We start from the raw sequence: 14,274 nt of genomic DNA, 5'->3' as shown, positions 1-14,274 counted from the left end.
TACAGCCAGCACTTTGAAAAGTAGGCCTACACCAGAAATGCAATGTTCTGCTGAATGGAGGACGCTGCAGGTCTTATCAAAATATTGCTCAAAATATTGCCTTAATGCTAGTCGGTTGTCAAAAAAAAAGTTAAGTAATCCGTTTATATTTGTGAAATATTTTTTCATTTAGTATTATTAAATTTTACTCGCTTCATGTAACTACTCCCTGCTCACTTCCTCGCCTCTACTTATATGATAAAATATTATCTCCCACAGCACGGGGAGCACTAATTCCGATAATTTACCTCCCAGGAGCTGGAACTTAATTTAAGGTCTGTTCTATAAGTAGAGCTAGCGCCAATGTTATGTTGCGCAATTATGGAGCTTTTGAGTCCTGATCATTAATCGCAATTATACTAGCATCAAACTCGATAGGAAAGGGTAACATGAAATGGAAAATTTACAGTAGAGTATGATATTTGCATTTTACAGAATATAAAAGTGTTATTCTAGTTCTCTGTTTTCCTAGACTTTCAGATATTCTATATAGATATCCTCACGGCATTTGAATTGTTCACTAGATGCAAAAATCGATACGGCCAACTGCATTCATTATAGAACTTCATTGAAACGACATCTTACGCCAATATATCAAGCAGTACTAAATGATAAAATCACTGCAGTTGCTCTGATGCACAAGTTGTGTTGATTAAAAGCAATTTGAATTTCAAAATTTCGTGAAGTGCTTATTAAGTGCATTTTCTTTTGAAGTGGTTATCAGAGACAACCGAGAAACATAAAACCTTAGAGGAATGGAGGGATGTGATTTATATTTTCCAGCTAACGGTTCTAGCAAGCGGTTGCCTTTTACTTGGTTCAACTCAAAGCACGTCAAAATTCACCAGAAATTACTTATGGTTCGGTTTCGAATACTACATCTGATTTTCACTGGTCCTATTTGAATCATTACGAAATAGTCAAATTATCAAGAGACCTCAGAACATAAAGCTTAGAAAAAAATCCTTGTTGGCGCCATTTGTGTCATGTAAATGCAACATACGCGCTTTTAACAATGTGGCACTTACTTGGTTCTAGCACGATAAGTATTGAGTACGAGGACGTGCGCTGCAAGAATATGTTATTTGGAGGGGAGATTACTCCGTAAATGCAATTTAAATCTATTGGAACACGAGCCACTTCGAATTTGCAGCAAGGTTCTACTGGTATATCTTTGGTAAATGTTCTCACTAAGAAATCGATCAACGCTTATGATTGATTATATGAATTCAAGATCACATCCGCAAGAAGAAGCAACATAAAAACGACGGGATTAAAAATTTTTACCTCCAGCGGGTTAGAATATGGCGCTGCGAGCGGTAGTCAATTGTTTCACTGACAACTGATTGAATGCAATGCTGGAATTGTCAGTCGATGGCAATCGACCTCAGGCATAGACTAGATTTGTGATTATGGGCCTACAATGCATACGCTTGGGTCCTGTGTTTGACATGCGTTGTAGGTGGGAACGCAGTTATTGACAGTATATTAAGGCAGGTAAATGAATCCCTCGCTTAATAAAACCGCTATGAGCTTTTGTTAGCACGCGCATATGTTTTTGTGTGATAAAAAAATACAACAATAATGCAACAAGCATATGTGACAGTTTTTATGCATAGGACACGTGATAAGCGGATTAAATGCGTCTTGTGCAGTATGTACGTGGGCAAACGAACTCTTTGATGGATTGGACTATATTGACCATTTTCTTACAATGTAAGAAGCGGAGACAGACGTCAATAGAATCGTGAAACATAATTATCACTCCCTGAACAATTACCATTGCCAATCCTACCTGTTTTGCACGAATGATTAGCGAAGGTGTTGCCCAAATGAGCTTTTCTAACGCTGAAGGTTCACAAGTTGATAATGATTTACCTTAAGGTGCTTGACACGTTGCTCTTACACAAGTATTTCAGGAAACGTGGGCTAATCAAAACACTCAATGATATTTTAAAAAATCAAATTTAGAGCCGCTACATCCGAACATTTTCATTTTATTGTGCATATTGTGTTTTTTATTTGGCCTTCTTATTGTACAACACATTCATGTTAACTTTAACCAAACGCCCGAAATATTAAATTGTGAACCTAGAGTAGTTTTTGACTTTTAGATGTTATGTTTATTCATATTGTATGAAAAATATTCATCATGAATTAGTGTTAGTAACACACCACTTGTTGTAGCGAAATTAGCCCACAGTTCTCAAATGTAAACAAAGCAGAATGAAATTTATTACACCAAGAGGGTTGGGCTCCCAAACCGGGACTACGTTGGAGTATGTACTGGTAGGTTAGACTTAATATTTGCTTTTTTTCGTATGTGGAAGGGTCACTATGTGCTCAGGACCTGGACTTTATTTTATGGCAATATTTGGGGCTTCGGATGTCTCTACGTATACTTAATTCAGGCACATGTTATTTTGAGTGTACAGTATATAAAAATGACAAAATGTTAGGATTACCTCTCGGCATGGAACTTCAACCCTTTTGGGTGTCAATTTCGTGGTAATGAAATTTCCCCTGGTCAATCACATTTATTTTAGATCAAACGTAATAACTTGGTTAAGTCAAACCTTAAATGGTCAGATATGATGTAATGTTGAGTCCCATGGAGATTGTTTTACATCGATTTTCCCATTGGTTGTCCTCCTGGGTCCTGCGGCACACCTAAGGAACCTATCCTAACTGCTTAAGTCAATGAACCATGTTTTTGATCTTCAAAATGTGCACGTGAGTTAAGAAGGGGATGTTGAATTTAAATGAGAGAACTTAGACTGCATAATAATGTGGTAGTTTTGTTCCCTGAAAACTTAATCGATTTTGGTTAAAAAGGTTAAAAAGTCAACTCAACTGTTTTATAATTAATATTTGAGATGAACCCTGAATTAGGACGTCAGGCCTTATAAAGGGACAATCAGTTTACGAAATTGGAAAAATTAAAATGCATCTAACAATACATTATACATGTGTTTACACAGACTATTTATTTTCGAAACAAAAATATACACCCTTAATTCCATTAATTGTATAATAATATCTATACGCAGTGGGTAAATTCTATCATAAAATATATAGTGCTGTACCAATATTAATAACTTCGTGAAATGTGTAGCGGGCCTACTAGCTAGTACATTGTATACGTGTGGTCTGATACTAATGGCCTATCAAGATCAAAAAGTCCTTTGCACTGTGCGTGCTCCTGTTTCTATAACATTATTGTCGATAAAACAATGTTTTCTCCTTGACCGCATTCTTAATGATGCGCGAGGCCACCGACATAAAATAATTTCAACAACCAATTTCATATGCGTATACACTGCATTTATAGTGTATGCATTTTTGTCCATCATCATGTTTTTTTACGAAGCTTCAAATGATGAAGACACGTGAAGCGTAAAGTAGTTTTTTTATCACAACCAATTTCTTAAGATTTGTTTGTTGTACTTTTTATATTATATTTTCAGAAAAGCATCTCTTAGGATACCGGATATAATGCATTTACAGCACAATAAACATGGCAATCATAAAGCAGGCAATGTTTCTCTTTTTCTTTTTTGATAGAGATGTGCTGCCATAGCAACTGGTGCTATATTGGATTTCTTCATTATGTATCAGTAATTTATTGCTTTCCTTTCATAATACTCTCCGTGTATCCGGTAGATGATGGCTTATATCTTTATATATGGCAATATCTGCTGATAACATCTAAGCCATTTGATTTACGACTGTGCGTGCGTTGATAAACAAATTCTTCATTTTTCTAATTACACAGTCATCACTATGACCCTCCAGTTTTGTCATCGCGTCATAAGCTAAATAGTGTCTAAATAAACAGTTTGTATAGATCTTGTGCTCTAAATGACGCACAAGTGGGACTTTTTCAAAAATGTAAAAAAAAAAATCAATGAAACAGTATGTTGTTCTTCCAAAACATGAAAAATAATTGACGAATTGATCACGCGATTACATTGCTATGGTAAAATGTTAGAGCTGGATGCTGCAAATAGCTCTACTTAGTGGACTTTAACGATTCCTTCTTGGCAGACTATGGCCTCCCCGACCTGCCTATCTGGCTGAATGCTGCGCCAGCGGGCTGACGTTGGAATGAGGCGTTCCAAAGGGCTTGAAACCTGGCGGTCGTCGTCATTGTTGAGGTAGACCTTGAAGGACTCGTCCTGGCCTTCGTCGTAGTAGTTTTTGAGGAAACTCGGCACCAGTAGCGATATAGCTATTGTAGCCCCGCCTATACAAAATACCACCAAACCTACAAGCTTCACGGCATCGAAATTGTAGTTATAATAAATGGCATCCTTGTCGATCACAGCCGTCTCGCCGTCCTTTTCGATAATCATGGGCTTTTTTGGGGTCACATAACCTACCAGTATCCCCACTAGGCCGATTACAAGAAGAGAAACACCGATCCACGAAAAGACCTTCCACCATACGGAACGGCACCACTTTCTACGGTTGTTTGGACGTAAAAGATATGCACTGTCGTCTTCTTCGTACACTTTTGGATCTTTAAACCCGGATTCGTAGAAATAATGCAAGTATGATTTAACCCCAAAATAGTCAGAGCAGCCGGTTCTTTTATCCTCTTGATCGTTGGTTGATTCGATCACTTTTTCCAGGGTCGGATGCCGAGAAATGCGCACTGTTTTCCTGGGCCTTTTGGGATCCCCACTTTGCTCTGGTGCTGACTGGGAACTGGTATCTGATATAGAACCATCACTGTCAGAAGCAAGGTCCCATGATTCAGGTCGTTCGATTGGTTCTTTTGAAAACGCTGCGTTTGTTGACTCCATATTCGAAAAAATACCAAAAGCGTTAGAAATGCATACTTTACTGTGCTATGCCCAGCCTACACAATGTTACCTTGGTACAGTCTCTTAACGATTTCCGTAATATTCGATCGTGAAGTCCACTCTTCATGGAATGCTGCCCTCTCAGTGCTTGTCACAGTAGGAAGGTCAACACAGCATCTGCACCGGTGATCTGAGCAATGTAATTTGGAAACCAGCTATGGAAACCGTCCGTCTGAAATGCACATTAGTCTAAAGTTGTTTAGAAATTTAATGCAAGTGAAATGTAAATTGCTGCTGCTCAGAAACCGTAATAGTTCAATGTTGGCGTGCATGAGAATAATTTCCGTAATTTGTCATTTTGTTTTGTTTTATATTAGGAGGAAATACGAAACATTTCTGGGACATGTTTTGTACACATGGATAGACTACTTAGCAAATATGTATCATTTGTTGTTGGAATCATTAATAAAGATGAAAACGAATATAACCAATGTTTAATATGTCATACGTGTCACAATATCGCTGTGAAAGGTTTTAGTTTTGTAATATCGGGTTGAAAGGGTAAAAATATGCATAACAGAACATTATTGCTTACTAAAGCTAAATGTGCTCTAATTTTTGCTATTTGTCTCGACTGACAGTTCGCTAACTGTCAGTTGGGCACATTTGAAAATATTGATGCCGTTTTCGAAAAAGCGACCTAAAATCAACACTATGTAATAGATTGTGGTCAAATGCAATTATCTGAATGCGAATGGCACTGGGTTATATTTCACATAATCCAAAAAATCCACCCATAGCCACGAGTTCCATTTCAGTGTAAATTTCATGGAGATAGTACGGTGCTAATGCCATGGATTTCAAAATGAGTTTAGCTCTGGATAGCTTTTACCTGCTAGCTTTGTTAGTCATATTAACTCAGGTTATCTATGGTACATATAGTCTACTTGAAAATATCTAAGCAAAATATTCCAGTCACAAATTTTACAAATTAAGCAGCCAAATAGCATTGATCTGTCTTAAAAACCACACAGATAAAATTCACCTACCTTCAACTGTTGCTGTAATATCAGCACTTGATCCACCATTAAATCGCGTCACTGTATTTACCAGTCAATCAAACTCCCTTATTACAGTGGCTCTCACAGATCTGAGGGGCTGAGATTATGCTCGAATGACTTGACGGATAGTGTTTCTCCTCATATGTTACCTGTAGCTTCACGCTGAGTAGGATTGAAGGCTGTTTAAAAGGAAATGTCTTTTTCGCGTCGTGTTTCTAGCCACAACCACATCGAATAACAGATCGCCCAACTAGCCAATAAAGCTAGCGTATCACGGCTCTTCGGGCTGGATAAAAATTCCACGTTGAATCCCACGCTGAGTTTGAATGCGTGAGTCAGCTTCGTGTCGCTGAATGTTGACAGGCTCTAGGGTTGAAATATATCGTGTATGCTCTTAATATTTACCAACTCTTCATTATCATACTGTCCATAAAAACCATATGGTCTCTGGTGAAAAACAACCCGGGCTTGATGCTCATTATTCCGTCCAGGCAGTTTTTGCTTTCCGTGGCACGATGAATCTGTACAGATGTAGATAGATTTGTAAATACCTCGCTTGGCGATCGATATGCATTTGCGCCCTGTTAATTGCTATTCGTGAGATTTGTTGATGTGATGTGATGTGACTGTTATTTTTCTTTTTCAAGGGTCCTTATTGAGCATAATAACAATATGCATAAATTAAGATAACAGTGAATTTTACCAAATAAACGTAATAAACGTAAGTGTTCAATGAATGTTCACTGTATGATCGGTAAATTCAGGAGATATCGGTAAAGCCACAAATTTTGGATCAAAAAAAAAAAAAAAAAAAAAAAAAAATCAAAAACATTATTTTATGTAAAATAAATTAAAATGTATATATTTTCAAGACCCGCCTGATCAACGGAGGTCTATGGTTTTTCTTCAACACACCCAGCCGCACCCAGCTGTTTCCTTTGTTTATTTAGAAAAACATCAGTGCTGTATGGTCTTGAAAAAGTCACTCAGGCACACATGACACACGTGAACAAGACGTGGCAAGAAATCTATATACGTTATAATATACGTTTATACATGAAATCAAGGCTGGGGTTAACATTCCCAAAAATGGTCTCAATGTGGTACCCAAATACGCATTTTACACGTTCATATTTTTACCCTGACGTTCAAACAAAAACATTTGTACTTTTCGAATCTGTTTCTAACCTACCATTGCCTTAATCTTCTATGAGAAACGAAATACTGCCCTAAAACGTGCTCATTTGTAAATTTGTTTCAATTTGTTAATTTGCTCACTTTATTATCGTAGAACTTTTCACGTTTTTAAAATTCTATTTATTGTGTACGCGGCCTTTAAAACATTACCCTCCACCCCACCCTTACCCACGGTGATTGATCATGTTCTTTTGTTATCTTTTGTTACTTATGATAAAGAGCCCAAAAGTGATTGCCATGCTATGCACTCCACTGATTCTACGGAGTGTTTTCCGGAAAAACAACAGCAATTAAACCCACATAGGCTAATGAGATCAATGTACTCAAGTCAAGGCGAGGCCAGCCTGTGTCAAGGGAATAACCCGTTGACTTCGACTGTATTTACTAGGGCAAGAGGATAGAATCAAAGCAGTTGGTTGATTAATGTTTATTTGCAGAATTTATGATGTAATCAAGTAAAGGTACTGTAGAAATAAATTTCCTGTCATATCTACGAGAGCGTAAAAACACGTTTTGATCACTGTTAAAATTTGGGAGACAGGGCTCAGTCACTTTTCTCCCACCAATAATGGGTTATAGATCCGTCATTATGGTCTTCATTTTACATCTTTTGCCCTAGTTATCTGTCTGTCTCGCGTTCTCGGGCCGCGTTTTTCATTTATAATAGAGTAGCGATAAACATGTTTAATTTCATATTTTGTCAATTATCATATGAAGTCAAATAAAATGAAACAGGACATGGGAATTATACAAAGTATGTCGCGGTTGCTCTCGACATGAAAGAATGCACACAAGTGATGATTAGGAATTGTTTAGGGGGCATAGAAACAGATTGAGAAAATACCTTACGCTAACATTGTAATTGTTATCTGTGCGTGCCTATGTGTGTTTCAAAAAAGTTTGATGACAGATAATTAGAAGACTTTTGTTTCTCTTTAATCCTCCTTCCTTTTTAAAAACATGGTTCTTCTGAAACATTAACTGTGCGTGTGTTTAAAAGTCACGTTTAAATATTTTTTAAACAGTACCCGAAAACCTCGTGGTTGTTTTAGTCAGTTCAGCGTAAATTAGACAGATAGGCCTACAGGTATGACGTTGCTATTGCTAAAAATGGTAGAACTCTTTTGGCGAGATATTATATTTTAGTTTGTCCATATATCTCATGGGTCAAAGATTTGTGCTTGGGCACATTTCGCTGCGAAATAATGCGACAGGTGAGCTATGTTAGGGGTTGATATAGATCAGCATTGCGACAGTGTGATCAAGCTACGCGTGTTAGTCTATATCAAATACTAACGCAAGTACTTGCAGCCGTGAATGTTGTAAAGGTTTTATATATTCACTTTTCCAGAAAATACGTAGTCTAGATCTTGTAGGCTTTTAAAATTCACAAAAATGGCGGGGCGACCAAGCAAGGCGCCGATCCAATCAACTGCGGGTGCTATACCCATTATGAATGATAAAGGTTAGTGAAATTTTGGAGTTGATGGCAGTGCATTGTTGAAATTGTGCGTCGAAATTTAACAAATAACATGTGGTTATGTATATTATTATTTCAACATGTAAACGAAATGAACTAATCCTTGAAGGATACGTATGTAACTTTTCTCAACTAGTTGATTCCATTAGGATTTTGTTTGGGTACATTATAATACTCCAGTTATGACTTCTGTTTAGTTTTTATAACTTTAATTATAAATCATCTGTTTTAAAGTGTTTAGGGTATTCTTGTGTTACTTGAAGTCAGTGTTATGATTTCCATTACTTCCTCCTTTCTACCAGTTATCCATGAATACCCTTGGAATGGGATGATCTTGCCTTTCAATGAATCTTATCCCTGTTGCACAGGGAAATGCAACTTACTTGAGCACCAAGATGGTCATATTTTCCTTTATAATGCTGTGATAGGGTTTTGGAAATGTAGATGAGAAACCGACTAGAGGTTTGTTGATCTCAAATTGTGTGTATGTTGATGATGATGAATATAAGAAGAAGATATAGATCTATCTCCTTGACTTTTAGGTGAGGTATCTATGCAGAAAGTAAAAGTCAGCAGATATGTAGCAGGCAAACGGTAAGCATGCACAGCCAACTGGCATAACTGTGTCTTCCAGGTGAACATGCCAGTGCCTGTGTACAGACTCCTCCGGCCCTTCTTTTAACACTGTCTTTTTTACTAAATCATGTTACCATTTAATAGAACCAATTTTACTAAGATTTGATAAAAAAAAACTTGAGGCACAAAATAAAAATGGTAAAAAGTCCTCAGTCTAGCAGAGAAATCAAATCATGGAAAATTGTTTTCTAAGCAGTAAGTTCTGTGCTAACTGGTTAGAAAACAGTTTGCCACTATGGATGGAAATTAATTGCAGACAAAACATAGATTCTGAAATATCAAATACACAATACTTATGTTTTGCTGCAAGCCATCACAAACTTTTCATTGAAACTGAAACTGCCATATCTATTAAATAAAACTAAATTTAAAATAAAAATACAGCTATGTTACACTTTTCACCAGAAATATTGCTTTCGCTTTTCCCAATGTAATTTTTTTGTGATGAACCTTATCTTTACAAGTAAAGCTGTGAAACCTGCAACTTGCAAGTGTTTTTCAGTGTTGGTTTAAGCAGCCATTCATTATCAAAGATATGGTGCATTGCAGCTACAGTGATGGACATAAGTAATCAGATAAATTAGAAAATAGATGAAAAAAAAACAATCTGTAAATTCTATTACAGTGATGTATTGTTGTTTTTTTTACTTGCAGCCCCGAATATGCACCACAAGACTTCAGTGATGAAGAAGATGAAATTGAAATCAGTATGGCTAAGAAAGCCCAGCAGAGGATGGAGGCAGACACAGAAGAAATCACAGAAGCTGAGAAGGAAGACCCTAGACTCCGGAGGCTGATGGAAATGAAGAGGGATGAAGAAGAGGAAGATGATGATGATGATGATGCTGTTGAAGAAAGGTACAGTAAAACAGATGTAATATAAAGATTCTTAAGGTCATACAAAGATATCATTGTTACCACATATATACAATAAATTCCTGATTTCTTTTGTTTGAAAGAAAGTAACTGAAGTCACCATGTTTAAGGTGGGTAATAAAGAGGGCAGAGAGTCTGGTTAGACTCCAATGTCTTTTCCAATTTGAAGATAACATTGAAAAGATCTTGATACATTTTGACAAGATCCTTGGATTTATACCAGTTCCACCTCTATTAACCTAATGTAATTGATTTTAAAAAGAAAAACAATAATTTAAATTGATACATACAGAGCTAATGAAAATCTCTCACTAATGTAATTGATTTTGATTATGAACAATTTTTACTGGCTGATTCAGAGTTGCCCGCAGGCGTCGCGTCCATGAGCCTGAAGTTATAGCTGAGGACTCTGATGATGAGGAGGAGGAAGAAGAGGAGGAACGCCAAGAGGAGGAAAGGCGAAGGCGTGTAGAACCAATGGAGGAGAGTGAAGAAGAAGATGAAGAAGAATTAGATGAGGAGGTGTGATATTGACTATATTATTAAATTCTGTTATTTATTTATGTATTAAGTAGTAGTAAGTAGCATGATTAATGTTATTTGTAATCTACTTCAATGGTGTGTTGCAACTTATATCCTTTTGAAGATGTTGGGTGTTTTTGTCATTAGATGTCGGTAAATATTTTTTTTCTTGTTAAATGTTTTCAAATTTCTTAAATGAACTGTTATGAATTTGCATTTTCTGTAGTATATACAGTGAAGAAATAATTTTTTGCAGGAAATAGAGAGAAGAAGAGCATTATTGCGACAAAAAGCTAGACAGAGACAAGAAGAAGATGTAAGTTATTTAAAAGCTTCTGCAATAGAAACTTTGGTGCTTAGAAATACAAATTTGAGTTAAATTCCATGTTTATATATGAAAATATATATATTTGAATAAACAGTCTGTACAAAAAAAAAGACTTTAATCTTGAATAGAAACCCCCACCAAAAAGAAAAAGATATCTTTGTACAAACAAAGTAAACTATGTATGATATTTTAATAATTAAGTCTTTTTTGCTGAGAATTGTGCAGCCATGTCCCTGAAAGAGAATATTTTTCATTAATCTTATTATAAAATCTTTGGTAATATGATTAAAAATTTTGTAGATGGAGCCTATTGGGCTGTACACAATGATTTTTTTTTATCCTACAGGAAGTAATGGAAGTTGAAGATGAAAACAAAGAAGGTGAAAGTGAGGAAGAATCATCAGAATATGAAGAATTCACAGACTCAGAAGATGAGGAGACTGGGCCAAGACTGAAACCAGTCTTTGTTAGAAAGTAAATAAAGAAGATCTTACTGCATCTTTGGTTGTGAATAGTGAAGACTTTGGAGGGTTGGCAAAGAGTCTTGTGTTGAGAATTGGCAGAGATTTGTGTTGGTGCTAAATATTTCTTATTAGACTTATGCTAAAAGGATTATGTTAGCAGATATCTGGAGTAAATATGAGCTTTTAATCAATGTATAGAATTTCAATTAAATACAGAAACTGAAAATTTCAGAAAAGACAGAGTTACAATACAAGAGAAGGAGAAGGAGGATATAAAGTCCAGAGAGTTAGAAGCACAAGCCAAGAAATTGGCTGATGAACGTAAGAAAGAGGCTAGAAAGGTAAGATAATTTTTAATACATAGATCAGCATTTCAATAATTTTTAATACATAGATCAGCATTTCAACCTTTTAGAATAAAAGTGATCTGTGAGTACATCAGATGCAAAAGATGTATTAAAAGGATATGAGTATTGTAATAAAGTTAAAATCTCCAAGACTGTATTAGAATTCATGAAATTTCATGTATAGAAGCATAACATTTTATGAAATAGAATATAAACTTATGCATTATTGTTATATAATAGCTTGTGGAGGAGCTCACAAAACAAGAGATGGAGGAACAGAGAGATATAGCTGAGGCCTGCGATGCTGTGAACTCAGAGGAAGAAAATGATGAAGAAGAGTATGAAGCTTGGAAGGTGCGAGAACTCAAGAGGATAAAGAGAGACAGGGATGAGAGAGAAGCGTAAGTTTTCCTACTTGATTGTGAATTATTGTGTGTACAGCATGTCGAATTTTTTTTTTAGTCACATTTTCAACTTTTCTCTGTTTCATTGTAATTTGCATGAATCCAATATAAGCATTATTACTCCACAGTGAGTGTTGAATTTATTATAATGAAAGAAAGACAATAAAAGAATTGATTAATAACTTTGTCAATATTTTCATGGATTTAGACTGGAGAAAGAAAAAGTGGAGATTGATAGAATCCGAAACATGACAGAAGAGGAGAGGAAAGCAGAGCTAAAGGCCAACCCTAAGGTTATCACAAACAAAGCTTCCAAAGGAAAATACAAGTTCTTACAGAAGTACTATCACAGAGGAGCATTCTTTTTGGTCAGTACTGCAGTTTCAAACAAAACTTGTGTTATAAACTTAATTTTTATGAAGTCACAAAACAAATGAGATAGTGGCTAAATCTGTCATCTTTATGTTCTTGTATTATAATGAAATGATCGAGGAAAATGACAGGATTTAAAATTCGTATGTGCTTTCAGTAATATTATGTTGTGTAGTTCAAAAGGCAGTTCATTAAAGTTTTCATTTTAAGTCTTGTAAACATGGAAAATGGATTCATCATTTGCCCATCTGACTGCCTCTTATTCTGTTTTCACTTTTCATTTCTAGCATGACAAGGAGGATGCTGTGTACAAAAGGGACTACTCTGCTCCTACACTGGAAGATCACTTTGATAAGACAGTGCTGCCTAAAGTCATGCAGGTTTGTACAATGTCAAGATATGTGAGAATGAATTATTGGTTAAAGGTTGGGGGGGTGTCAGGGTTTTTTCATATTCAAAGGGGTTGGGAGTCTCAGGACATAAATGATGTGAAAGAATGATGGGTGAAAATAATTTGATTTTTTTTTCTAAATACTTTAGGATGTTTACTTGGATCATTATTTTGATGAATTGAGCAGCCTGTGTAGTCTTCATTGAAAAATGTTAATCGGGCTGAAACCATCCCTTGTCTGACCACATAGTAACTATTTGGTCTACTGTGGCATCTTTGTCTGGCAACTGTGTTTGACAAACACCTCTTATTTCTTTCAGCTTTCTACCATACTGTTATTTGCTGATAATATTTTCTCTGTCATATGATAACTATCATCAAGGATGAAACTTGAAATTTAAAGAACAATTTTCTTACGTATCTTACTTCAGGTGAAAAACTTTGGTCGCTCAGGTCGTACAAAATATACCCACTTGGTGGATCAGGACACTACAGAATTCAATTCACCATGGATCTCAGACACTGCAGCTAACTTAAAATTTCACACCACGAAAGGGGGTGGCATGAAAGAGGTGTTTGACAGACCCTCTGCAAAGAAGAGAAGATGATGCATACAATGTAGGATAGCTCTGGAAAGACTGATGGAAATACTGGAGGGACTGCTCCACATCTGTGAACACCATGTGTGTCTGTAGAAGCAGGCATTTGCATCATATTGATGGTAATCATGGTGGGAGCTGGATTTAATTTTGGATGGAACTGCAGTGTGTTCCAACCGGGAGTCAGGATTTTACAAATTTGATATGATTCAAGTTTGGGGAAATGGATTTCCTATGGCTTCAAGAGAGCTTGGCTGTGGTTCCTAATGAACATTAGTCAATGAGGAGGAAAAGTCTATTAGTAATGCATCTGAATAAAGACTTTTAAAATAGCACCATATTCTTGGGCAGCTTGGAGTTAACTATGGCTGCATTTTAGTTTCACATGAAGAGGAAGCAATGTTTTTGAAAACTGATATCTGCCTTATGTACACTTGAGAAAAGTTTCTGGTTCAAAATGAAGTTAACAAGACTAATATTCATGTGTGCCAGAAAACAAAATGTATAAAGCAGAAGTAAAATGTGAAAACTAAATTTTTTTAAATAAATTTTTCAGATAACTATAAAGTAGTTTTCCTTGTATATGTAAAACTGCAAAAATTCTGCAAACTGCTCCTTTAAGGACACACTATTTAGAGTGTGAGACATGTTTTTGGGGTACAAAACGGAGCAAGTAAAAGTAAAATCAAAAGTATGTTTTATGGCTGTTAATGACATAATTTTCTAGTGGGTAAAAAAGGAAAATTAACA

At 36.0% G+C, this 14,274-nt stretch overlaps 2 protein-coding genes across 2 annotated transcripts; one reads left to right on the top strand and one right to left on the bottom strand.

Annotated features, from left to right (window-relative positions):
- Positions 1-3,007: 3,007 nt before the first annotated feature.
- LOC106178426 (neurensin-1-like) lies at positions 3,008-6,470 on the bottom strand. Its single transcript, XM_013561587.2, has 2 exons — positions 5,897-6,470; positions 3,008-5,079 (listed from the first exon to the last, which is right to left on the bottom strand). Exon 2 carries the CDS (start codon positions 4,845-4,847, stop codon positions 4,056-4,058), a length of 792 nt encoding a protein of 263 aa, XP_013417041.2. The 5' UTR covers positions 4,848-5,079; positions 5,897-6,470; the 3' UTR covers positions 3,008-4,055.
- A 1,907-nt stretch (positions 6,471-8,377) lies between these two features.
- LOC106178485 (microfibrillar-associated protein 1) lies at positions 8,378-14,091 on the top strand. The gene is made up of 11 exons (XM_013561696.3): positions 8,378-8,570; positions 9,128-9,179; positions 9,876-10,079; positions 10,457-10,619; positions 10,876-10,935; positions 11,294-11,421; positions 11,644-11,752; positions 11,999-12,159; positions 12,371-12,530; positions 12,822-12,914; positions 13,357-14,091. The coding sequence occupies exons 1-11, from the start codon at positions 8,501-8,503 to the stop codon at positions 13,531-13,533; spliced, it is 1,377 nt and encodes a 458-aa protein (XP_013417150.2). The 5' UTR covers positions 8,378-8,500; the 3' UTR covers positions 13,534-14,091.
- The last annotated feature ends 183 nt before the right edge of the window (positions 14,092-14,274 follow it).

This window comes from Lingula anatina, chromosome 1, assembly GCF_051362555.1.
Source record: "Lingula anatina isolate TDL-2025a chromosome 1, LinAna3.0, whole genome shotgun sequence".
Taxonomy (NCBI): Eukaryota; Metazoa; Brachiopoda; class Lingulata; order Lingulida; family Lingulidae; genus Lingula; species Lingula anatina.
This window is presented reverse-complemented; position numbering and strand designations above follow the sequence as displayed.

Bases quoted from the DNA above. Each gene is read 5' to 3' on its own strand.
- LOC106178426 (XM_013561587.2), bottom strand. From the start codon at position 4,847: ATGGAGTCAACAAACGCAGCGTTTTCAAAAGAACCAATCGAACGACCT.
- LOC106178485 (XM_013561696.3), top strand. From the start codon at position 8,501: ATGGCGGGGCGACCAAGCAAGGCGCCGATCCAATCAACTGCGGGTGCT. The intron at 10,080-10,456 runs GTACAGTAAAAC...TGGCTGATTCAG, and splicing joins GATGATGCTGTTGAAGAAAG to AGTTGCCCGCAGGCGTCGCG. The intron at 11,753-11,998 runs GTAAGATAATTT...GTTATATAATAG, and splicing joins GTAAGAAAGAGGCTAGAAAG to CTTGTGGAGGAGCTCACAAA.